The sequence below is a fragment of the Musa acuminata genome, chromosome BXJ1-8 (genome assembly GCF_036884655.1).
Source record: "Musa acuminata AAA Group cultivar baxijiao chromosome BXJ1-8, Cavendish_Baxijiao_AAA, whole genome shotgun sequence".
NCBI lineage: Eukaryota > Viridiplantae > Streptophyta > Magnoliopsida > Zingiberales > Musaceae > Musa > Musa acuminata.
The window spans coordinates 1216220-1243267 of record NC_088334.1 but is presented as its reverse complement, the minus strand read 5'-3'; the positions used below and the strand labels follow the sequence as shown (position 1 = coordinate 1243267).

Below are 27048 nucleotides of genomic sequence, written 5' to 3'. Positions count from 1 at the left end.
ACTATAGGACGCCACCACCATCTCTTCCACCTGCCACCTCATGCACTGAGCACTTTTGGATTTCAACGTTGATCTTGGGAACGTGCATATTAGATCATTAAAATATATTCTTGTATTCTATATTAGTATTATGGTTATTAGAATCAAATTGGATAACGATCCATCGATCTTGGGCTAATTATATATTATCCCCTATAATTATTTTCTACTATAGTTAGTTACCTTTAGTATCTTGATTCTTATATTTTTAAAAATTAGATGAAAATAAAATGTTTAATCTCGTTTCTCCTCACATCGTTGATTCTACTGATGAAAATACTACATGTGATTAGTGATAAACTAAAGTGAGATAGAGTCAGCATGTGATGAGAATTTTACTTTCATAAAAATATAGAAATCGAGATGCTAAAGATAGTTAAGTACAAAGAATTCACTTAGTTATTGTTTAAATTATTAAGAAACTAATTAGATAACGGACTTAATATTAAAAAAATAATATATTGAAAAAAGAATAATAAGAAAAAATCAGATATTTTGTGATGATGACGAAGCAATGAATATAATGTAAAAATTATTCTCACAATAATTATGATTATTTAAATAATTTAATTTTTTATATGATTCAAATAATGTAATTAGTGGTTTTTTTTTATCTGTGGTGACAATGTGTCTGTGCTTTATATTACTATTTTACCCTCGTGGTATTTTTATTTATTTATTTATTTATTTTATTTCCCGCTACTCGTTTAAAGAATACAAGAGGAGGGCAAGTCGCGAAGGCGGATCAGAACTGGTAAACATCGATAACGTCGCGGGCGCAGAGGGAGGGCGAAAGCGAAGACCAAGTCCGTGCCGTCTCGTTCTTGCCTAACCATCCTTCCGTCGATCGGGGAGGTTGGAAGAGGAAGGATTGATCACCCGGCGATCGTCGATCTCCCCCTACCCCTACCCCGCCGCCGCCGCCGCCCCGACGCTCCCCTACTCGCCACGCTCCGTGCCGGTCGCCGGCTATCATGAGCGGTTGCCCCGAGCCCCTCTCGGATCTCGGCGGCGGATCCACATCGCAGTCCCCCTCGAATGGACGCCGCTTCTCGACCCGCCGTCGTCATTGACAACGGGACCGGGTACTTCCCCCTTCTCGATCTTGTCTTGGCATGCGAATTCCCCTATTTGAAACATTTTCTCGAACAGGTTGTTTGATCGAATGCTCGCTCTTGTTAGAGCTGTAAGCGGAACATCCTTGTTATTCTTCCATTACGACCATCGTGGTGATTGTTAGCTTCTACATAAACCGCGGGCCCGATTGACCGATTTGAATCTTGACATTATTAGCAAACCATTTGTTAGGGACTGGTAATCTGGGGTTAGTTCTTGGTGTGGTTCTAAGGGGAGGAGGTCTGATTCCTAGGGTTGGCTAGTTGAACTTTCTCATATCTATTGTTTTCTTTATTCTGTTTATTTTTTTTATATTACCACAAAGAATCGTGTAATTAGATTATACGAATATATATTCCTAGTGGCCTTTTTACCACAGCAAGGGACCAGAATTCAGCCTTAGGCATTTTGGGGTCCAATTTCTGCCGTAGAGGTTGTTTATGTTTTCTGATTTTATTATAGATGTGAGTAGGAGCTGGCATCCAACTAATTAATGTTGCATGATCCTTATAAGTGGGAGGAATGAAATGAACGATTATGACTAGATCTTGTTGGACAGTGGAGTTGCATGACCGATACAAAATTAGAGGATATAAAAGTTTATGCGAGCAAGTCATTTCTATACAAGTCCAAGCAATAACATTGGGTTTGTCAATTGAAAGAATTTCTGTGATCATGATGTTGTTGACAACTTGACTGGCCCTTGTGAGCGGTTGTGGCCTAGGTCTTGCACTACTTAAGCAATCCTAGCAAGAAATCAAGCACATGCTTTGTGCATTTAGTTGTGTGTATATGTGTATATTCTCAAAAGAATCGGTGAACCTGAGTCTCTTTTTTTATATATAAGAAGTCAAAATTATATCTACCTCTATATGAATTTTATGCCTTAGAATACAATCTTCCACTTGCACTAAATCGAGGCTGGTATGGCAAGCTACATCAACTTATTAATGGTATATGATATGTATTTGATAAGGGACCATTTGGTCGGTCAGCCATTGGTGCGGCTTGTAGGCTCACGAGGAATTGTCCGCTTTGGGCGATGGGCGTACGGTTTTGTCCTTTCGGAGCATGTGAGCTCTAAAAGGCGTCTTTGAGGGTGAGGGAGACCTAACGGACTTATGAGCCCTTGGTTCCCATACTCCTCAACCAATGTGGGACTAAATGGCCTTATCAATGCTCCTTCCCGTAGGGGAGCCAAGGGCTCATAGCCGAGGTGCACGGCTCGGGAGCGAGTTTGCTCGGCCGAGGTGCAGGCATCGGGCATTCCTTCTAGCGCCAATCTGATAAGGGACCATTTGGTTGGTCGGCCATTGGTGCGGCCCGTAGGCTCACGAGAAATTATCCGCTTTGGGCGAGAGACATACCTGCACGGTTTTGTACTTTCGAAGCATGTAAGCTTGAAAAGGTGCCTTTGAGGGTAAGGGAGACGTGACGGACTTATGAGCCCTTAGTTCCCATACTCCTCAACCAATGCGGGACTAAATGATCTTATCAGTGTTCCCTCCCGTAGGGGAGCCAAGGGCTCATAGCTAAGGTGTACGGCTCGGGAGCGAGTTTGCTCGGTCGAGGTGCAGGGCTTGGGCCCTCCTTCTAGCGCCAATCTGAGAAGAGACCATTTGGTCGGTCGGCCATTGGTGCGGCCCGTAGGCTCGCGAGTAATTGTCCGCTTTGGGCGATCGACGTACCCGCACGGTTTTGTACTTTCGGGGCATGTAAGCTCGAAAAGGCGCCTTTGAGGGTAAGGGAGACTTGGCGGACTTATGAGCCCTTGGCTCCCTTACGGGAGGGAGCACTGATAAGGTCATTTAGTCCCACATTGGTTGAGGAGTATGGGAACCAAGGGCTCATAAGTCCGTCGGGTCTCCCTTACCGTCAGAGGCGTCTTTTCAAGCTTACATGGTCCGAAAGGACAAAATCGTGCGGGTATGCCCATCGCCCAAAGCGGACAATTTCTCGCGAGCCTACGGGCCGCACTAATGGCCGGCTGACCAAATGGTCCCTTATCAGATTGGCGCTAGAAGGAGGGCCCGATGCCTGCACCTTGGCCGAGCAAACTCGCTCCCGAGCTGTGCATCTCGACTATGAGCCCTTGGCTCCCCTATGAGAGGGAGCACTAATAAGGTAATTTAGTACCACATTGGTTAAGGAGTATGGGAACCAAGGGCTCATAAGTCCGCCAGGTCTCCCTTACCCTCAGAGGCGCATTTTAGAGCTCACAAGCTCTGAAAGGACAAAACCGTGCGGGTACGCCCATCGCCCAAAGCGGACAATTCCTCGCGAGCCTATGGGCCGCACCAATGGCCGGCCGACCAAATGGTCCCTTATTAGATTGGCGCTAGAAGGAGGGCCCAAGCCTTGCACCTCGGCCGAGCAAACTCGCTCCCGAGCCTTGCACCTTGGCTCCCTTACGGGAGGGAGCACTGATAAGGCCATTTAGTCCCACATTGGTTGAGGAGTATGGGAACCAAGGGCTCATAAGTCTGCCAGGTCTCCCTTACCCTCAGAGGCGCCTTTTGGAGTTCACATGCTCCGAAAGGACAAAACCGTGCGGGTATGCCCATCACCCAAAGCGGATAATTCCTCGTGATCCTACGGGCTGCACCAATGGCCAGCCGACCAAATGGTCCCTTATCAGTATTCAATACTGTTTCATTGTCAACAGTTGGGTATAATTTATTTTCTCTAAGGAATTACAAAGAACAAAAATGACAAAGCTTCTAGAAGTATATTATGTAATAGTTTCTAGCTTATGACAGAACATTTTTAGGTCTTCTTTAATAGGAAACACAACAAAAAAATTGATGATATCTAAGTTATTATTTGGCTACCATTGTAAGAGTGCTGATTACTTCAGCTAATACATACAAATTAAAAAGGGAGAGGGAAGATAAGAAAGCCATGACTACGACTGAAACAGAGGAGACACTGCTACTATTGCATTTGCTATCATTTTTGCATATGTTATCTATCACCATTGTTGTAATATTTTCCATTTATTTTCATATACGACAAGTATGAAAAGATAGGATAATCGACAGGGACGATGGAGAATTTTGTGAAAATAGTGATGCCATTATAGAGAAAGGAGGCCCATGTGAACTCTTGTTAAATGAAGTGCTTTTCTTTATCTGTCCTTTTATCCAGCTGTTCACACAGATAATGACTTGAAAAATATTGGGATCATCTTTGGGTTTGTTTCTATCTTCAAAGTTATTAGCAGATAAGTTTTAAGTCTTGTTTCCAAAATATATATACCATTTTTTGTACTTTGTATTTATCTCTTGTAAAGATATCATTCTTATTTTTTAGAGAATCAAGTATCATTTTTTTATCATTATCTTAAATGCAGTCTTTTATGTTCTGTATATTAGTTCAATATTTTTTTGAAAAGTCAGATATTTTACAAAGTGTAAAAATATGTATATATTTTTGATCTTTAGGATGAATTTTTTATTTCTGATATAATGTTTTTTGTGATTTCTTTTAGGGGTGTGCCAAGGTTGTTCCTTGTATGTAATTTGTCAAGTATTTTAATCGTGAATCCAATCTCAAATACCTCTTATCATCGTTAGATTCTGAATTGTCAGGAGTTGCACACTAGATTGTCCTATATATAATATTTTATACTTTTATACTTTTAGTTATCATTTCGGCCAACTGACGAAATATTTTGGCTTGTGCTAACGTTTTCCATTGAACAAGACAATCGTTGATGTCATGAAATATTTTGTGGACACTTCACCTGATCTAAACTTTAATGCACACAGCCTAAACCCTGTACTAAGTCATTTCTATGCTTATGGTTCTTGATTTTGGTCTGAAATTTACTGTATTTCTCTTCAATTCTATGATATGAGCTGTTTGAAATAGTTTTATATTTGAAGCTAGGTGCAGATGCAGATGTCATTTGTGATATCTATTTATGGCTTCTTGTTTTTAGATACATGTATTCTTTAGAATATTGTAATAGACTTACATGCACCACTAACATATGCATAACTTCATAGATTTTACTTCGCTTTTATCTTGACAATATGGATTTTCTTGCATTAGGTACACCAAAATAGGTTTTGCTGGCAATGTTGAACCAAGCTTTGTCATTCCTAGTGTTGTTGCTGTCAATGAATCTTTCTTGAATCAGTCAGAAGGTCGCAATATGGGAAATTATATAGCACAATACAATTCTGGAATAATGGCTGATCTCGACTTTTTTATTGGAGAAGAGGCTGTCTCACAGTCTCGTGCTAGTGGAATTTACAATCTCAGTTATCCTATACAACACAGTAAGGTACATATTTATTCTTTATACTTTAAAAAAAAAATAAGAATCTCATTATCACATGAGATGACATTTGGGCACAGCACGTGCTGTTACATGTGCTGATCATGTGCCCACAACTAGTATGCTGTCTTGGGCTCAGCTGAGCATCTTGCCCAGTACTGCAAATTGAGACATGGGACATCATGCTCTGCATAAACTTCCATGGCATCACTATAAAAAGTCGTGCTTTGAAATTAATATCTAATCACCTAGACTATGCTTGTGAATTAATAGTATGCTTGCAGGTTACAAACTGGGACACTATGGAAAAATTTTGGCAACAGTGTATCTATAATTACCTAAGTTGTGATCCTGAGGATCATTATTTTCTCTTGACGGAGAGCCCAATCACCTCTCCAGAAGATCGTGAATACATGGGAGAAATCATGTTTGAAACATTTAACGTCCCTGGAATGTATATAGCACTCCAGCCTGTCCTTGCCCTTTCTGCTGGGTGCTCAACCCCCAAGGTTAGTTGTGTATACACTGAAGATTTAAAGATGGGTTGAGTATAGTTTGATGTAGCATAAAATTTTCACTTCATATAATGTAAATAGATTTAGATAGTAAATTATGCTTCCATTTTGAAAATAGTTCCTTTTCCGTTATGTTTGTGGAAAGCTATTTCAGTTTCTCTGAACTTTGTCAGCACCATTGTGGGCGGTGGTACCCAATAACTTGTAATAGCTTGTTCCTTCTGCATGTTTATCTTTTTGTTATGATCATCTGTAAAATTGCATATGGACCATAATACTTGCACGGAGATCCATTCAACCATTTCCTCATGTTTGTTGACATCAAAGGTTCTCCATGCTTGTTATTTTTTGAATTGCCTTCTTGAAGGCTCCTGGCATAAATTAGGCTGTGGCATCACTTGGCTGCCTCAAACTTTACCTCATGACAGTAGCATAATGAATCTTAGTCCTATTGGCTACTTTGAAAATTCTATATTCCTCGAGGATGAACTTGGTTCATCTTGTAGATTATTGGTGCTTTTTATAGAATGATAATGACTTTCTGCATTCTTTGTTGTACTACTTTCTTTTCTATCCTGCCTTCTCTGTCATTGTTCCCTGTGGCCAGACCTGTTTTATCTTGTGACTGTTCATTTGTGTCATGGAAAGCTTTTCCTCTATGATGCATTTTCAGTTTTATGGAACGTTACTATTTAGTTATGAATTGTAGGTAGAAGTTTAGTCTGTCCTTGGAGATTATGATTTTCATGAGTTTGCAAGATTTTGAATTTTTTATGAAAGCCACTTGCCTACTGCATAGCTACATTATTTCCCAAGCAACCACTCTGCAAGGGTAGAAAGGGTGGTGTGCATTGGCATTATACATTTCTGAAATATCATTTCAGTAAGTTTCTTGAAACCACTTGGACAGAATCCAAGACATCTCTGATGTTAACATTTAGATGACGACAAGTTAGGCTAACCCCATGATCAAAAATGAATCTCCATCCTAAAATCAGTCTTTGTTTGATAATGATGCTGAAGCACACTATCAAGAATGTATCGAGCTAGGAATACTTTATTCTGGGGATATCTTTTCATTGAAGTTTTGAACATTCTACCAAAGAAAGAAAGGAAAATACTGTTCAAGTGATTGATTATTGAATGACATATGAAGGTTCTGGAAGCAAAGAGCATGTCACCAGTGGTCGTTCACCATGTTATTGAACAAACTTTGTTTTGTTACTCAGAACATTTAAACTTCCTTGTCTTAGTTGCATATTTCCTACTGCTCATAATATTTCAAGTAACTTTTTACCATGCTGATCTAATATTCATAAAAAAAAACTTTTATGAATTTCAGATGCCTAAAGTCACTATATTTTCTTTAAGATGTATTGGTATATTTTCTCAGCCTCAAATGACAGGAGTTGTAGTTGACATCGGAGATGGAGCCACCCATGTTGTACCAGTTGTAGATGGCTACATTATTGGGAGTAGCATCAAATCTTTTCCAATTTCTGGCAGTGATATAACGCAGTTTGTTTTACAACTTCTGCGGGTATGAGACTCTTCACCACCATTTTGATCCGTAAGGTCATTATGGATAGTCTTGTTATAAGCATGCATGAAATTTTTGGGCTATCTGAGCATGCATGGATATACTGCTGCAACATGTACATCTGGGAATTTACGTCTTCACATAATGGCACTGGGTTATCATTTCTTTTTGCTCTCTCGTTTTATGGAGCTAGGGATATGGCCTCTCCTTTGTCATGGTTATTGAGTTAGAACGAGTCATATCTCATATTACTATTATTTCGCAGTCTATAACATTTGTTGAACTCTTTTTTAATCTTATTGAATTTGAAAATCCATGATTAGCAAGAATTCCACATAGAAAGGATTTGATGTCAAATATCAATTCTATAATTGGTCAGAATTGTATTAATGGTTATTGCTGATAAACTGTTAAGTTTCTTATGCAACCTAGGTGTCACCAAAATGGTAAGAACTGATTTTTTTTATCTTCAGTTTTAGTATTCGTAGGTGACCTGAGTATAAGACTTTACCATCTTGACTTGATTCTTTCTTTAGCTCACTTTCAAGCTTAGCTAGACCTCGTAGAGAACAACATTTTACAATATTCCAAAATATTGTCTATGTGGCTGCAGATGCCTCATCTATGTGGATATACAGGCACCGTGGAATTCAAAATCACACTGACCTATTCATGTCAACCATCTCTGGGTGTGAACTGGGACATAGACCACCCATTTTCGGGTCATCCAGTCCCCCTTCTTTTTAACCCTGCACTTAGGATTTTCTGAGTCTTCTCATCTTGTGCATGTCTCTGTTTCTTTTTTGTGAACTCAGAGACCTTCTGTGATGTTTTGCTGCTACTCAAAATTCTTATTAGAGACATTTTAGCACATAGGACCATGACATAGATTATCAATCATGTGAAGCACTTAAAAGAGCAGTTAGTGTCATCTAAGTTGGTGCTTTCTTTAACTACCTTAGTTCAATAATGGACTGTCGTTGAGCTTATTCTACTTTCTAATAATCTTAGAAAATGTAAGGCTGTATTCTTCTCATTTTTCAAACTAAGAGGCTCTTTAAGTATTGAAAGTGAATTTTGTGTAGCTCATGTCTTCGATTCGCTACTAGTTTTATGACGTATTGATTAACATGATTAAAATGGTAATCCAAGTAATCAATTCATAAGGTACATATTTCAAGCCTTAAGAGAACCACTTTAGAGTGATTTATTCTAGGAGTTGCTGAAATTTTTGGTCATGCTGGGATGATATTGGCATGGGGGTAACTGCCATGCTGAGTGTGTCAGCAGTCTTTTTTGCACATGTTCAAGTTATGCCAGTTGATATGGATCCCAGGCAAATTGTGCAAACCCATTACCAGCATGGTGAAAATTACTCATGCTTTGGACTTCACTGGAGAAAGATTTACCTGGGAATCTAACTTGATATTATTGCTATTGTAATATGTTTTATCCTAATATACTATATCAGTTAGTACACTATAGTATGATTTTGAAAAGAGATGCAGATGATACCAAGACAGAAACTAGTCATGTCATGGCATATGATGTGTTAGATGAATTAAATGTTAAAATCGATCTACTTGGTTTCTTTTTTAAAGGAATTATCTACGAAATTTAATTTTAATGAAGTCACAGCTAAAAACTAACTAAATTATGGCTATGGATAATATACACCAGGAGTGAGAAGTTCAATGAGTCTCTCATAGTACCTAATCTCTGGATGGATTTATAAAACTACTCGTGCAATGTATAGTTTCCTGTACTTGCTTTATTTGAATTTCAAATGAAGTAGAGTGAGCCAACCTAATCCTTCTGTCATAGATTAAAAGAGAGGTGGTCTCATAATATACTATCACGATTGGCTAAAACTTCAAATTTGGTATAGGAAAGGGGAGAGCTTATTCCACCTGAAGATTCTTTTGAAATAGCTCGGAAGGTGAAGGAAATGTACTGTTATAATTCATCAAGTATCATCAAGGTAACTTTCCCATTCCAAATTAGGATTTTATTTTATTTCCCTGTAAAATGTTCTTCTGGCATCTGTGCTGTTGTGATGATTGCTGCTTATCCTTGACTGATGAAATTTAAAGTACTAGCTGAAAGAATTTCTAATCATGTCATAGAGTTTGTCTCATCTTAGTTTTTTTTAAATATCTGATCATTTTCATCCTGAGACTCATGAGGAAAATACTATGAGGATTTCCAAATAAGTTGATGGATGTTATTTTAGAATAGTGATATATATCAGGTCAGCCAACTAAACTGTGATTTGTTCCATGTGAGAATCTGAATGTGACATGATACAGATTGTTTCAAAAGAAACATCATATTTTAGTGTCCTTGCAGTGAGAACATCTTATGTTTCTATAGGGTGCTTTTTAATGTCAACTTTGCTACTGTTCCCACAATTTCGAATGCTGTGCAATGACAGCCACGTTCTGTGCTCAGCGTCATATAACTAGGATTGCAAATCACCTTGATGTGCAGTCCTATCATGTTATGCAGCACAGTTTTTGGTTTTATATGATCCATGAGCATGTATTACATTCACAAATATGGATGTGGACTGACCTTGATTAACTTTGGTTGGACACTTTTAATAGTTTTCTGTTTCTATGTGATTCTGTACATTGCAAATATTGTGCATGCCATTATACAAGTACAAGCACTTATCTGGCCAGACTGGCAGGAACCTCGTGCACTGGGCTCAGCCTTCCATGTGTAGGTGCTGGCATGATTATATACCTGTAGAATTCTTATTAAGCATTTCTACTCAGAATACATCAACAAATGTTGAAAACAAAAGAAGATCAATGAGTACAATACGGTCTTCTATCACCTTTGTTCTTAGTATTAGTTGCACAAGTTCATCTTTTAGCTAGACCAAAATGTCTTAACTAATATAATAAAAAAATCTAAGTAATTCAATACATACAACAAACTAAAATAATGTATCAACTAACTCAAGCCCCATGCATAGCAAACTAAATTAAGTGGATGGTTGGTAACTTTTGGGGTTAGTTGAGGCTAAGCCAATCTTTGACTTAGCCTACACAACTCCTTTCAAGACTCAGACAGTATCTGTTTACCCTCATTTGGACCAGGATAACTTTGGGCAGCATTGGTGATTCACAAGAGTCGGGAGGACTTTGAAACCCAATTGGAGAAGAGAACATCTGCTTATCATATTTTGGGATAGCTATGGCTATTTGGAGAAGGAAAGATGATTATACATCAGCCTTACTTGGTTGGGAAGACAACTGCTTGATGATGATACAGAGAGGTCTCTCCTAAACCACACGGTGAGGGAAAGGCTTGTCCAACTAGGATAAGATCAGCCAGAACTACCTCCAGCAGGAGAGAATGTCGGGCATCAATCCCCAAAAGCCTTAAGGGGTTGGCCAAGACGGTTTGGTAGGAGGGTGCTCTGTTCAGTAGCGGTTTGTGACGTTGGTCCACAAATAAGTCACTGCTGGCTCCAAAGGCATGCTTACACTTTGGTTAACTGAGCTTCATCTCTTTGGTAACTTAGGTTTATCCTAATTTTAGTCTATTGGAGATTCCATTTTTCCTCAAAGAAGAGAAGCTCCATTCAGAAAAGGGTCTATTCCTAAAAAAACATATTTGATTTATCATGTAAGCAAGTGGTTAAAATTAGCCTAGTCATGGCTAATGTAGCCATAGTTCCAAAAGCTGATTTGGAAGTAACATTTGTATTGATCCCTCCATTATGAAAACACTTAAATATAAACTTCATCTTGAATTCTTGATTGTTTAGAAGTTTGAAATAGCTGTAGATGCAACATTTTTTTGTTCTGTATTAGAGACTGTAAGGTTTATCTTCTTATCATAAAAGTCATATTTGTCATTTAGATATTTTCTTCTGTCATTTCACATATGATATCATCAACAAGTGGCAACCCTTGTTAGTATTTTTTGGACATTGAATAACTAATATGTTCCTTCATACTATTCCTTTATGAGCACACTTATAGTCGAAAAACATATGCATCTTTTTATAACTATTGCATGCAAATTTTCTAACCAAATATTTTGGTTATTTCAGGAGTATAGCAAATATGACAAAAAACCTGAGAAGTACATCAAGCAATGGACTGGTGTTAAACCAATGACTGGAGTGCCGTTTTCATTTGACATTGGTTATGAGCGCTTTCTTGGACCTGAGGTTGATTTTCATTCTGAATCCTGTTATACCAAGACTAACAGAACCTTTAGTGTATTAAAAGCGTGTATATTCTTTCTTTTTGAAATGGTTCCCATTCTCTTAAATAGGCTATTATTTGCATGCCATTATCTACAGTGCTAATTATCCATTTTAAAATTTAACCATAACGTTAGAAGGAAGTACACACAAATTTAACTTATTTAGACCTTCAAAAATCATTGTTCTAAACAATTCTTTCTAATTAGAATTATATTATATATTTTGAAGTAATAAAATTTTATATATGTCTATATATTTTCTTTATTGTTTTTGAACATATTGTTAAATACCTTGAAGTTGTTTTTTTCTTTACAACCTAATATAATATGCATATTGACAAGCAAAGCATTTTGTCAAAGATGCATGGCAACATGGAACTTCTTTGAAGGGCTCTGAAATCTAAAAAAATGTTCTCTCTATTCAGCAGTACCTAATCTTCTGTTTTTTTTTCAGAATATTTTGTTATCTGAAGATCCAGAGCTGTTAAAACATCATCTAATGCCCTTTAGCTGTTGATCTTTTCAGGAAACATGCTTAAACAATTAAACAGAACTGTTCACATCTGATTTATAGTATCTCTTTTACATGTCACTTTTTCTACTGCTTAAGCTGGTTAAAATCTGATCCAATAGAGCCATTTGTCAACTGTCAGCTGTTGAAACACTTCTTGCATTTGTTTCATTTTTAGCATGACACATGCTTTAAAGGCAAAAATATAGCATAATTACACTTAATAGTTAATACTTTAATAGTATGGTTTTAGATTTTGCATGGCACATATGTTAGTATTGTGCTGGAACAATGCATGTTGACCGGTATGGATTAGCATGTGGTTTGTGCTGACCAGTACCAGCACAATGATGGTCAGTTGTGGCATGGCATGGACCACCATGTTGATGCTATGTCGAACACTCAAAGGTTGTGAAAAGGGGAAATTAGTTTCCATGCGATGCAACCATTTACCACTGATCAAGTCTAATTAGATTTAGTTTAGGGGTCAAGTCATGTTTGTTTCCAGTTATGTTTATGTTTCTGAGTCAAAATTAACAGGGTATAAATTTCGTATTTCTTAAGCATTTTCTTTAGATTTTTGGGGATAAATTAGTAAAGGCAGGTATTTGTTTACTGATTGATCAAACTTTGTTGTTTACTGATCAGATTTGGTTGTTAACCAATTATATCTGATTGCAATCTATCCTCCAATTGACCTAAAATATGTGGCAATGGGCCTAATGGTGAAGGAAAAAAACTCAGGTTTGAGCATTTTTGAGAGCAAGTCTTATCTGTTATATATCTCAAGTACATCCTACTTTTCAGTGTTGTCTTTGCCACTAAAATCCTTTCCTTTCTTTGCCCTTCATTCTCTGTGGCTTGATAGGCATAGCTATTCGTTTCTCTAGAGAATTGTCGTGCTTCTAACTATCATCTTCCCTATCACAATCATCTACCTTCACTCCCTTTATAATTCTTTGTTCTACCATGTTTTACATTAATTTGGCAAGGAAACAGGATGCCACTTGTTCTAATATGATGGTATATCTTGCATCAAATCCTTGAATGTGCCTATTGTCAGGTTAAGATTCTTAGATGAATGGTTCCGTGATGACTTCCAGAACTGAGAAAGGATCTTGATCTTGTTGATTTTGATTCTCAACAGCACTCATTAATTGTTATAAAATCAACACTGGGTGCTTCAGGCTCTTTAAAAATGTCTACATCTTCTGATGCCTTTTAGTCTTCAGGTGCAGATGTAGTATGCTTAACATCTGCAGTAACCTTCTTCTGAGGATTAATAAGTGTAAAAAAGCAGAGAATGTTTTGAATCTTCTACAGTGGAGATTGGTTAGTCTAGCCATGACTTAGAATTTAAAGACACTTGGTTAGAAGGACACTAGTTATTGAAGGCCAATGATAGAAATAAACAATCTAAGACCTTCCAGTTAGATCATTAATCCGCCTTGCTTGATTGCAGACTTGGAAAAATAGGAATGAGTCTGTTTTGCAACTGGTCTTCATTGGTTTGTAAAGGTGCTATGGCTATAGGAAATTTATTTTGCTAAAGCCCTTCTAGGGGATGTTCTCATTGTAATGGTAAATGAGTGGTGGGATAGGAGCTACCTTCAATGAGATGAACTAAACTAAATACTAATGGGTCTTTCACAAGGTTTGAGATGTCCTATTCTAAGGAGAGTTGGTAGAGGCATTTTCTTCATGAGCAAGGATTTAAACACTGGTCTGGGACCAGTACTGTAACGTTTCAGATTACCACAGTGCCAATGTACCAGGTGGTTTACCGACCCTTTACCACCTAAGTACCATTGAACAAAATAATAAAATAATAGTATCGAGCTGTACATGCCAACGCTCGTATCTGGTCAAATCAAGAATATTGATCAGTATATACCAGTCTGGATAGTATTTAAAACCTTGTCCATAGGTACTTTGCAAGGGAGGTTTTCTTCAGCTTTGGAGTTGGAGCCTCTCTGGTGCATTATTAATATTTTAAAAGGATCAATATTTTCTTTTTCTCCATGTTTTGAGGGAAGCCAGACAGATTGATTAGCTAACCTGGCTGTATAGTTTTGGTGCAGTTAACACTTCCCTGTAATTTGTTTAACAATTTGTGCACCGACAATTCTAGATCATTTTCTTGTTTCTAGATAATCTTATGTTTAATTTTAAAGAAATTATGAGTCAGTTTTGTGGGAAGATAATTTCTTTAACATACTATGTAAACTTGCTAAACAATTGTGTTTGACCTCCAAATTAATCTTAAACACATGTAACATTTGGAGTTCAGGAGAGAATGACTCTTAAAGTAATTTGTGGGACAAGGCCATAAGGACAATGTGCAGTCCACTGTTGGAATTTGTTTGAGCTTTGAATTAAGATACTGATGAGCCTATCTCGAGGTAGATATGGCTTATATAAAAGATGATGATGGTATTCCAAAAGCTCCCAAACACGTGCTACCTTTCGAGATGGATGATATGAAAATTGCTGATTATTGCTTCCAAATGAGGATTCTCAGATGTTTATGAGTAAGACGTTGGTGAAATAAAAGAAAAGCTCTAGATCTTTTTTTATGCTTGTTTATCACAAAGAACCATCATTGCGACAAAAAGAGCTGAAGCATCCAGATGGTATCAAAGGCTGCAGTTTTTCTTTATCAAGTATTCTAGAATGTTGCAGACAGCTTGGCAGTTATCAATCTCATGGTGCCTTCTTCCTTTACAGTTTGTCACTTGCATGGATGAACCCCATAGACTTAGTCAATGCTTTGATATTACTTTTGCTACTTGTATAACTCTGAAACGAGTTTGTAACTAAGTAAAAAAAACTTAATTTCTAGTTGGTTAATCATTTTTTTACTTATGTACTAGGATATCGGAATTCAAGGATATTAACTCTTTTGAAACCAACTTGTTTCTTGTTCTCATCTTTTGATTAAAGATATTTGATGCTATCTACTGTAGAGTTCTTTGTGAAACATCCAGTTCTTCATGCAGGTGTTCTTTCATCCTGAAATCTGTGTTGATGATTTCAGAACTCCCTTACCTGATGTAATTGATATGTGTGTTCAGTCAGCACCAATCGACACTAGGAGGGGCTTATATAAGGTATTATCTAGTAATAACGTAGAACATACTTCAAGATACTTTATTAAGAAAAGTCATTAGATAGCAAGAAAACTTATGATATGATGAGTTGTATTTTTTTCTTATTAACTCTTACTTTTGGAACTGGTCTAAGAACGTAGTTTTATCTGGGGGATCAACCATGTTCAAAGGTTTACAGAGAAGATTGCAAATGGATTTAAAGAAGATAGTTGATGATCGAATTGCTGAATCCAATGCTCGCCTTGGTGGGGATGTCATAGTAAGTGTTGTTTTACTAAGATAACAGTTTCCTGTTCAAGTTATGACCATTTTACTTTTGTTCCCAGTCCCATCCTGTGGAGGTCAATGTTGTCAGTCACCCTGTCCAGAAGTTTGCAGTTTGGTTTGGAGGTTCTGTAGTTGCATCTCTACCTGAATTTCATGAGGTATAATTTTTATTTGAATTGTCCATCTTCGTCCATTTCTTTTCTCATATTGATAATTATGATTCTACAGTTGATTACTGATAAATGTTGGTTGTGGCATAATGGACTCAAAGAACAATCATGTAGACATGACAGAATGCAGTGTGATACATGCTTGCACAAATATGGAATATCTACTGAATAGCTTCAGTGAAATGTACTCATAACTGAATAAAAAAAATGCTTATGACATGATTGGATATGGATTTAACAATTCTATAGAGCAATTTTTTTTCTTGTGTAACAAAAGAACCAATAGCAAATTTAGTATGACCTGGTTTCTCCTTTGGAATTACTTTTAATGTATATAGTCTGGAATTGTCAGAACGAGAGATTGGTACCACTCAGCTATTTTTCTAACGGATAAGTCTAGATAGAGCCGAGAATTTCGTAATGTTGAATCTCTGGCTTACACAGGCTATGTGGGATCAGTGTTGTTTTGGACATGTCCGTGCACTATATAACATGATGTTAGATTTAATTCTGAATTATATTTTTGGGCGAAAGAATGTCAAAATTTTAATTAGCTATAGCAGACGGCAAGAGAGAATTTAGGTAGTAGATAATGAGTTTCCCTTTGGATCATGAGTTCAAGTTTGTGATTGGTCTGATCATTTAACCATATATTATTAATTAGGTGATATCTTTAATTGTTTCCAATTAGTTGACAAGTCTTATTGTCCCCAAATTAAGTTGACAGCATGCTTTTTTGCATTTAGGAAATTAAGTAGGTGACTTGTCTTAATTGATTAAAAAATTAGGTTGCAGCAACATGTCTTTTTATTGACCTGGAATAAATGCATTAAGCATGGGCCATAAGTTAAATATGCGATGTATCTTATTATGGGCAAGTTAAGAAGGCTATGTTTTATTGTGGACCATAATTTTTTAGAGGAAGGGAGATCTTGGTACAAAAATAAGGTCTCTCCTTTGCAACATAGGTAATTAAGATTCAAGTCAAAGATGCAATCTCTCTAGATATAAGAGTAATGCATACATTGGTACTTCCTAGATTGTCATGCACTGGCTTCATTTTTTTTATAATTTTGAAAGAACACATGCTTTTCATATTCTGAATCACAACCTTCAATGCCATCTAATCACATGACTAGCATATTTTTTTTCTTCAATAAATTAGCAAACTAATTGTGTGAACTTCTAATATGCCTAATATTATGAATGCACTAACTACTGCCAGATTACATAAAACACTACATATGAATTAGTTTAAACTTTTTTATAGACTTAATACAATGAAAGATACTAGGGATATTCCAGCATGATCCAGCCAATTTTATTCTGCAAACTCAGAAGTCAGGAGATTATATGCACTAAAGTAGCTACTTAAAAACCCGAAGATCCAGTTTGACTGATTGCCACAGAAGTGGCCTGTTCTGTCCTCTATAACCTTCCGTCTCTGCTTAACTTGACTAAAACTTTGGGAGTTTAGGTCTATGCTAGAAACTTATGGGTCTCATTCTACATGTTGAGCTGTCAGGTGATTCTTTCCCTGGGTTGAGAACATTATTCATTACCCATCGAATTGTCAATTCCTAGATCTTAAAGATATTATCATCTGATATATTATTCTTTGGAAGCTTTTAGAATATTTGTTAGTACGTATATGAAGTTTCAACTATTGATTCTAGTTCCATATCCTGCTATATGGTACTGGTGAATTTACCAAATGCAAGTTAATTTTGTAGCAACAGATACCATTCTCTCTAAGATTCTTTTATTTGAATCGACCTTTCTTGTGCTGATCTTTCATCTTTTGGGTTATGCTCAATAAAATGTTCCTTTGCTTTGTCATCTGCGTGGTTATTGGAACTGTACTAAGCTAAACCTTGGTTACTCTTTTAAACTTCTTTTCAGTCTTGTCATACAAAAGAGGATTATGATGAATATGGAGCAAGCATATGCCGTACTAGTCCCATCTTTAAGGGGATGTATTGACATGTACAACTGTTGCTGATTTGAATATGTAACACATCTTCCAAACCGCAAGAAGCATTTCTGGGCTTTATTTAATCCAACTGTTTGGCTGCCCTGGTGATGTACAATAGATTCTGCATGAAGCAGCATTGTAATGTCATCATTTGATTCATTTCTTAGATGTAGGCCACAGCTGTATAACATCTACTGGTAAGCTATTGCAACATGATTCAGGTGGGATTATGATTTGTTACTCAGCTGCTCAAAAATTACAAAATGGGAATGGTGGCTAATAACTGATCATTTTATCAAAGACAAGCACAAGCAACAACTGGCACCATTGCACATACTGCTGATACTTCAGCATTGTTCCTGAGATATCGCAAGGCCTGCATGGAGAAAATGCTATCAACTACAGTCCCAGTGATGATGGCTTGCATTACCAACACAAACTTATGCATCTCCTGGTTTGTAATCTATGTTCTTGAATATTTATTGACTGATCATGCTTGCTTTTGGACAGCATGGGATATTGAGAGTCTTATGTGTTGATTCTTTTATTATTCTTTCCCATTGTGAAGCTTGTTCAATTATGATATTGTATTTTGCTCACAGCAAAATGTTGTTATCAGGAATGTTACATCGGTTTTAGAGATCTGCAGGTGGTGATAATCTTCTGTAGCATCCTTCAAATGATTTTTCTACCGAGTTATGCCCGGAACTGCCCTCTTGTTTATATAGTAAAACTAACTTTGTTGATTGAATATGAATGTGGCTCAAGCATCAGTAGGTGATTCTGCACATCTGACTCATGCCAATTTTGGTCAATTAACAAGTTGACCTGTTTTGCTTGGCTTAGTGAAATGATATTAACTTGGTGGATGCTTATAGAAAAGAAACTACACCATAACGAGATATGAAAGAATGAAACATGTTCTAGAAAAGGATTAAATAAAGGTATTCAAGTAAACGAGTAAACATGTTTGTATTGACCGTAGCATAACTAAAATGGATTTGATATTCTTAGTATAAATATGCAAGTATGGTGAGTAATTATTAGATAGATTTTGCATGTGAACATTTCTGAGTTCTCATGATCGTGAGATTCATCAAAATCATTATTTTGGTTCTTGAAATAAGCTCTTTTTATCATTTGATGAATTTTGGGAAGAATACAATGCACCTATTGCGCAAACTAGAGCAATAAATTATTTCCATAAGATTGTCGTCATGTACGATCAACGTACAATATCAACGTTGAACCTAATAACTGAACTATAGGTGATAATTATACGGTATTATATCTTTGCGTCTTAGATCCGCAATTATCGGATTCGGATTTTAGATTAAGAATCATCCGGATTGTACGAGTTTCGGATTCTGATTTAGATTTAAGAATCATCCGGATCATTGAGAATCGGGTCCCGGTGAAGGATCCGATATCCTAAATTCCAAGTCTCTCTTCGAAGACAGATCAGAAATCTCTCACCTTTCCCATGTCTATTTATATGTCACTCCCTCCCGTCCCCAATCATCCAAGTCTACGGTCCGATTCTTCTCCCGGTGATCGTAGTCGCTCGCCCGATCTCCGCTGTTCCGCACCAACTAGACATGCCGCTACCACTTCCTCCCTGTTCTCAGCAGCAGAAGGTCCTCAAACTACAACTCCCTGCCATGGGGTGCTACGAGGTCGTCCTCTCTCTCTCTCTCTCTCTCTCTCTCTCTCTCTCTCTTATCTTCTTTTATGCAAGAGATCGTCCGGGTTTTTTAGGGTTTGTCCAATACGTAACTTTTCTATCAGTTAAAATATTATTTGTTAGAGATAATAGGCTAATAAAATTAATTATAAGGGGTCAGGGATATAGCTTAAATGGTATAGTGCTCGCTTAGCATGAGAAGTACAGGGATATAGCTTAAATCAGGTTTTTTTGTTGTTTGTTAGAGGTACTAGACTAATAAAGTTAAATCCTTAACCACGAAGGGGAGTGAATGTAACTTAGATGGTAGAGCGTTTAATTAGTATGCGAGAGGTACGAGGATCGCTTACAATACGAGAGGTATGGGGATCAATACTCCCGGGGATGTTGTTTGTTAGAGGTAATAGGCTAATAAAGTTAATCCTTAACCATAAAGGGTACGGGATGTAGCTCAGATAGTAAAACTGTCTTATTTTTATGCAAGAGATCATCCGAGTTTTTTAGGAATATCGGTTAAAATATTGTTTGGTAATAGGCTAATAAAGTTAATTTTTTACTATAAGGTAGGGGATGTAGCTCAAATAGTAGAGCGCTTGCTTAGCATGCAAGAGGTATGAGGATCGATACCTCATATCTCCATCGGTAGAGCGCTCGTTTAGCATGCAAGAGGTAATAAATAGGCTAATAAAGTTAATACTTAACCATAAATGGTAGGGGATGTAGCTCAAATGGTATCACTTGGATATGAGGATCGATACTCTGCATCTCCATCTTTTTTTTTTCATGCAAGAGATTGTCAGAGTTTTTTAAAATGTTATTTGTTCGAGGTAATAAATAGGCTAATAAAGCTAATCCTTATCCATAAAGGGTAGGGGATGTAGCTCAAATGGTAGAGCGCTCGCTTAGCATGCGAGAGGTACGGGGATCGATACCCTGCATCTCCATCTTTTTTTTCATGCAAGAGATCGTCAGAGTTTTTTAGATGTAGCTCAAATGGTAGAACGCTTGCTTAGCATGCGAGAGGTACGGGGATTGATACCCTGCATCTCCATCTTTTTTTTTTCATGCAAGAGATCGTCAGAGTTATTTAGGATCTATCAGTTAAAATATTATTTGTTCGATGTAATAAATAGACTAATAAAGCTAATCCTTATATATAAAAAGTAATGGATGTAGCTCAAATGGTAGAGCGCTCGCTTAGCATGCTAGAGGTACGGGGATCGATACTTCACATCTCCATCTTTTTTTTTCATGCAAGAGATCGTCAGAGTTTTTTAGGATCTATCAGTTAAAATGTTGTTTGTTCGAGGTAATAAATAGGCTAATAAAGCTAATCCTTATCCATAAAGGGTAGGGGCTAATAAAATTAATCCTTATCCATAAAGGGTAGGGGAATAAAGCTAATCCTTATTCATAAATGGTAGGGGATGTAGCTCAAATGGTAGAGCGCTCACTTAGCATGCGAGAGGTATAGGGATCGATACCCTACATCTCCATCTTTTTTTTTTCATGCAACAGATCGTTGAGCGTTTAACATGCGAGAGGTAATAAATAGACTAATAAAGTTAATACTTAACCAAAAATGATAGGGGATGTAGCTCAAATGGTAGAGTGCTCGCTTAGCATGCGAGAGGTACAGGGATCAATACCTCGCATCTCCATCTTTTTTTTTCATGCAAGAGATCGTTAGATGTAATAAATAGGCTAATAAAGTTAATACTCCATAAATGATAGGGGATGTATTTCAGATGGTATCACTTAGATATAAGGATCGAGGTAATAAATAGGCTAATAAAGCTAATTCTTATCCATAAAGGGTAGGGGATGTAGCTCAAATGGTAGAGCGCTTGCTTAGCATGCGAGAGGTACATGGATCGATACCCCGCATCTCCATCTCTTTTTTTCATGCAAGAGATCGTTAGATGTAATAAATAGGCTAATAAAGTTAATACTTAACCATAAATGGTAGGGGATGTAGTTCAGATGGTATCACTTAGATATAAGGATCGAGGTAATAAATAGACTAATAAAGCTAATCCTTATACATAAATGGTAGGGGATGTAGCTCAAATGGTAGAGCGCTCGCTTAGCATGCGAAAGGTATAGGGATCGATACCCCGCATCTCGCTCGCTTAGCATGCGAGAGGTATAGGGATCGATACCCCGCATCTACATCTTTTTTTTTCATTCCATAAAGGGTAAGGGATGTAGCTCAAATGGTAGAGCGCTTGCTTAGCATGCGAGAGGTACATGGATCGATACCCCGCATCTCCATCTCTTTTTTTCATGCAAGAGATCGTTAGATGTAATAAATAGGCTAATAAAGTTAATACTTAACCATAAATGGTAGGGGATGTAGTTCAGATGGTATCACTTAGATATAAGGATCGAGGTAATAAATAGACTAATAAAGCTAATCCTTATACATAAATGGTAGGGGATGTAGCTCAAATGGTAGAGCGCTCGCTTAGCATGCGAGAGGTATAGGGATCGATACCCCGCATCTCGCTCGCTTAGCATGCGAGAGGTATAGGGATCGATACCCCGCATCTACATCTTTTTTTTTCATGCAAGAGAGCGCTCGCTTAGCATGCGAGAGGTACAGGGATCGATACCCCGCATCTCCATCTTTTTTTTTTCATGCAAGAGATCGTAGAGGTAATAAATAGGCTAATAAAGTTAATACTTAACCATAAATGGTAGGGGATGTAGTTCAGATGGTATCACTTAGATATGGGGATCGAGGTAATAAATAGGCTAATAAAGCTAATCCTTATACATAAATGGTAGGGGATGTAGCTCAAATGGTAGAGCGCTCGCTTAGCATGCGAGAGGTACAGGGATCGATACCCCGCATCTCCATCTTTTTTTTTCATGCAAGAGAGCGCTCGCTTAGCATGCGAGAGGTACAGGGATCGATACCCCGCATCTCCATCTTTTTTTTTTCATGCAAGAGATCGTAGAGGTAATAAATAGGCTAATAAAGTTAATACTTAACCATAAATGGTAGGGGATGTAGTTCAGATGGTATCACTTAGATATGGGGATCGAGGTAATAAATAGGCTAATAAAGCTAATCCTTATACATAAATGGTAGGGGATGTAGCTCAAATGGTAGAGCGCTCGCTTAGCATGCGAGAGGTACAGGGATCGATACCCCGCATCTCCATCTTTTTTTTTCATGCAAGAGAGCGCTCGCTTAGCATGCGAGGGTAGGGGATGTAGCTCAAATGGTAGAGCGCTTGCTTAGCATGCGAGAGGTACATGGATCGATACCCCGCATCTCCATCTCTTTTTTTCATGCAAGAGATCGTTAGATGTAATAAATAGGCTAATAAAGTTAATACTTAACCATAAATGGTAGGGGATGTAGTTCAGATGGTATCACTTAGATATAAGGATCGAGGTAATAAATAGACTAATAAAGCTAATCCTTATACATAAATGGTAGGGGATGTAGCTCAAATGGTAGAGCGCTCGCTTAGCATGCGAAAGGTATAGGGATCGATACCCCGCATCTCGCTCGCTTAGCATGCGAGAGGTATAGGGATCGATACCCCGCATCTACATCTTTTTTTTTCATTCCATAAAGGGTAAGGGATGTAGCTCAAATGGTAGAGCGCTTGCTTAGCATGCGAGAGGTACATGGATCGATACCCCGCATCTCCATCTCTTTTTTTCATGCAAGAGATCGTTAGATGTAATAAATAGGCTAATAAAGTTAATACTTAACCATAAATGGTAGGGGATGTAGTTCAGATGGTATCACTTAGATATAAGGATCGAGGTAATAAATAGACTAATAAAGCTAATCCTTATACATAAATGGTAGGGGATGTAGCTCAAATGGTAGAGCGCTCGCTTAGCATGCGAGAGGTATAGGGATCGATACCCCGCATCTCGCTCGCTTAGCATGCGAGAGGTATAGGGATCGATACCCCGCATCTACATCTTTTTTTTTCATGCAAGAGAGCGCTCGCTTAGCATGCGAGAGGTACAGGGATCGATACCCCGCATCTCCATCTTTTTTTTTTCATGCAAGAGATCGTAGAGGTAATAAATAGGCTAATAAAGTTAATACTTAACCATAAATGGTAGGGGATGTAGTTCAGATGGTATCACTTAGATATGGGGATCGAGGTAATAAATAGGCTAATAAAGCTAATCCTTATACATAAATGGTAGGGGATGTAGCTCAAATGGTAGAGCGCTCGCTTAGCATGCGAGAGGTACAGGGATCGATACCCCGCATCTCCATCTTTTTTTTTCATGCAAGAGAGCGCTCGCTTAGCATGCGAGAGGTACAGGGATCGATACCCCGCATCTCCATCTTTTTTTTTCATGCAAGAGATCGTAGAGGTAATAAATAGGCTAATAAAGTTAATACTTAACCATAAATGGTAGGGGATGTAGTTCAGATGGTATCACTTAGATATGGGGATCGAGGTAATAAATAGGCTAATAAAGCTAATCCTTATACATAAATGGTAGGGGATGTAGCTCAAATGGTAGAGCGCTCGCTTAGCATGCGAGAGGTACAGGGATCGATACCCCGCATCTCCATCTTTTTTTTTCATGCAAGAGATCGTAGAGGTAATAAATAGGCTAATAAAGTTAATACTTAACCATAAATGGTAGGGGATGTAGTTCAGATGGTATCACTTAGATATGAGGATCGAGGTAATAAATAGGCTAATAAAGCTAATCCTTATCTATAGAAGGTAGGGGATGTAGCTCAAATGGTAGAGCGCTCGCTTAGCATGCGAGAGGTACAGGGATCGATACCCCGCATCTCCATCTTTTTTTTTCATGCAAGAGAGCGCTCGCTTAGCATGCGAGAGGTACAGGGATCGATACCCCGCATCTCCATCTTTTTTTTTTCATGCAAGAGATCGTAGAGGTAATAAATAGGCTAATAAAGTTAATACTTAACCATAAATGGTAGGGGATGTAGTTCAGATGGTATCACTTAGATATGGGGATCGAGGTAATAAATAGGCTAATAAAGCTAATCCTTATACATAAATGGTAGGGGATGTAGCTCAAATGGTAGAGCGCTCGCTTAGCATGCGAGAGGTACAGGGATCGATACCCCGCATCTCCATCTTTTTTTTTCATGCAAGAGAGCGCTCGCTTAGCATGCGAGGGTAGGGGATGTAGCTCAAATGGTAGAGCGCTTGCTTAGCATGCGAGAGGTACATGGATCGATACCCCGCATCTCCATCTCTTTTTTTCATGCAAGAGATCGTTAGATGTAATAAATAGGCTAATAAAGTTAATACTTAACCATAAATGGTAGGGGATGTAGTTCAGATGGTATCACTTAGATATAAGGATCGAGGTAATAAATAGACTAATAAAGCTAATCCTTATACATAAATGGTAGGGGATGTAGCTCAAATGGTAGAGCGCTCGCTTAGCATGCGAAAGGTATAGGGATCGATACCCCGCATCTCGCTCGCTTAGCATGCGAGAGGTATAGGGATCGATACCCCGCATCTACATCTTTTTTTTTCATTCCATAAAGGGTAAGGGATGTAGCTCAAATGGTAGAGCGCTTGCTTAGCATGCGAGAGGTACATGGATCGATACCCCGCATCTCCATCTCTTTTTTTCATGCAAGAGATCATTAGATGTAATAAATAGGCTAATAAAGTTAATACTTAACCATAAATGGTAGGGGATGTAGTTCAGATGGTATCACTTAGATATAAGGATCGAGGTAATAAATAGACTAATAAAGCTAATCCTTATACATAAATGGTAGGGGATGTAGCTCAAATGGTAGAGCGCTCGCTTAGCATGCGAGAGGTATAGGGATCGATACCCCGCATCTCGCTCGCTTAGCATGCGAGAGGTATAGGGATCGATACCCCGCATCTACATCTTTTTTTTTCATGCAAGAGAGCGCTCGCTTAGCATGCGAGAGGTACAGGGATCGATACCCCGCATCTCCATCTTTTTTTTTTCATGCAAGAGATCGTAGAGGTAATAAATAGGCTAATAAAGTTAATACTTAACCATAAATGGTAGGGGATGTAGTTCAGATGGTATCACTTAGATATGGGGATCGAGGTAATAAATAGGCTAATAAAGCTAATCCTTATACATAAATGGTAGGGGATGTAGCTCAAATGGTAGAGCGCTCGCTTAGCATGCGAGAGGTACAGGGATCGATACCCCGCATCTCCATCTTTTTTTTTCATGCAAGAGAGCGCTCGCTTAGCATGCGAGAGGTACAGGGATCGATACCCCGCATCTCCATCTTTTTTTTTCATGCAAGAGATCGTAGAGGTAATAAATAGGCTAATAAAGTTAATACTTAACCATAAATGGTAGGGGATGTAGTTCAGATGGTATCACTTAGATATGGGGATCGAGGTAATAAATAGGCTAATAAAGCTAATCCTTATACATAAATGGTAGGGGATGTAGCTCAAATGGTAGAGCGCTCGCTTAGCATGCGAGAGGTACAGGGATCGATACCCCGCATCTCCATCTTTTTTTTTCATGCAAGAGATCGTAGAGGTAATAAATAGGCTAATAAAGTTAATACTTAACCATAAATGGTAGGGGATGTAGTTCAGATGGTATCACTTAGATATGAGGATCGAGGTAATAAATAGGCTAATAAAGCTAATCCTTATCTATAGATGGTAGGGGATGTAGCTCAAATGGTAGAGCGCTCGCTTAGCATGCGAGAGGTACAGGGATCGATACCCTGCATCTCCATCTTTTTTTTCATGCAAGAGATTGTCAGAGTTTTTTAAATTATTGTTTGTTCGAGGTAATAAATAGGTTAATAGCTAATCCTTATCCATAAAGGGTAGGGGATGTCAATCTAATTTTAGAGCGCTCGCTTAGCTCAAATGGTAGAGCACTCGCTTAGCATGCGAGAGGTACAAGGATCGATACCCTGCATCTCCATCTTTTTTTTTCATGCAAGAGATTGTCAGAGTTTTTTAAATTGTTGTTTGTTCGAGGTAATAAATAGGTTAATAACTAATCCTTATCCATAAAGGGTAGGGGATGTCGCTCAAATTATACAACGTAGGGGATGTAGCTCAAATGGTAGAGCGCTCGCTTAGCATGCGAGAGGTACAGGGATCGATACCCTGCATCTCCATCTTTTTTTTTCATGCAAGAGATTGTCAGAGTTTTTTAAATTATTGTTTGTTCGAGGTAATAAATAGGTTAATAGCTAATCCTTATCCATAAAGGGTAGGGGATGTCACTCTAATTTTAGAGCGCTCGCTTAGCTCAAATGGTAGAGCATTCGCTTAGCATGCGAGAGGTACAAGGATCGATACCCTGCATCTCCATCTTTTTTTTTCATGCAAGAGATTGTCAGAGTTTTTTAAATTGTTGTTTGTTCGAGGTAATAAATAGGTTAATAACTAATCCTTATCCATAAAGGGTAGGGGATGTCGCTCAAATTATACAACGTAGGGGATGTAGCTCAAATGGTAGAGCGCTCGCTTAGCATGCGAGAGGTACAGGGATCGATACCCTGCATCTCCATCTTTTTTTTTCATGCAAGAGATTGTCAGAGTTTTTTAAATTATTGTTTGTTCGAGGTAATAAATAGGTTAATAGCTAATCCTTATCC

General features: G+C 37.9%; 1 protein-coding gene and 4 non-coding genes across 6 annotated transcripts; all 5 read left to right on the top strand.

Moving 5' to 3' along the window:
- The first annotated feature begins 772 nt into the window (after positions 1-772).
- LOC135680509 (actin-related protein 3-like) lies at positions 773-18267 on the top strand. 2 transcript variants are annotated; one of them, XR_010515468.1, is made up of 10 exons: positions 773-1124; positions 5212-5446; positions 5725-5949; positions 7349-7495; positions 9384-9476; positions 11565-11684; positions 15233-15343; positions 15484-15602; positions 15670-15768; positions 17683-18267. XR_010515468.1 is itself a non-coding variant. In XM_065194474.1 (10 exons), the coding sequence occupies exons 1-10, from the start codon at positions 1078-1080 to the stop codon at positions 17761-17763; spliced, it is 1284 nt and encodes a 427-aa protein (XP_065050546.1). In that variant the 5' UTR covers positions 773-1077; the 3' UTR covers positions 17764-18267. The 2 variants fall into 2 exon arrangements, 1 of the variants encoding a protein (XP_065050546.1); XM_065194474.1 differs by having other exon boundaries at positions 15477-15602.
- Positions 18268-20310: 2043 nt separating this feature from the next.
- On the top strand, positions 20311-20383 carry TRNAA-AGC (transfer RNA alanine (anticodon AGC)). The gene has a single exon. It is a non-coding gene; the product is annotated as a tRNA-Ala (tRNA).
- Positions 20384-26098: 5715 nt separating this feature from the next.
- Positions 26099-26171, top strand: TRNAA-AGC (transfer RNA alanine (anticodon AGC)). Its single transcript has one exon. It is a non-coding gene; the product is annotated as a tRNA-Ala (tRNA).
- Positions 26172-26492: 321 nt separating this feature from the next.
- Positions 26493-26565, top strand: TRNAA-AGC (transfer RNA alanine (anticodon AGC)). Its single transcript has one exon. It is a non-coding gene; the product is annotated as a tRNA-Ala (tRNA).
- A 322-nt stretch (positions 26566-26887) lies between these two features.
- Positions 26888-26960, top strand: TRNAA-AGC (transfer RNA alanine (anticodon AGC)). Its single transcript has one exon. It is a non-coding gene; the product is annotated as a tRNA-Ala (tRNA).
- Positions 26961-27048: the final 88 nt, after the last annotated feature.

Coding starts and splice junctions, on each gene's coding strand:
- LOC135680509 (XM_065194474.1), top strand. CDS start 1,078: ATGGACGCCGCTTCTCGACCCGCCGTCGTCATTGACAACGGGACCGG. Junction 5,950..7,348: donor CTGGGTGCTCAACCCCCAAG/GTTAGTTGTGTA, acceptor ATATTTTCTCAG/CCTCAAATGACAGGAGTTGT. Junction 9,477..11,564: donor ATTCATCAAGTATCATCAAG/GTAACTTTCCCA, acceptor TGGTTATTTCAG/GAGTATAGCAAATATGACAA.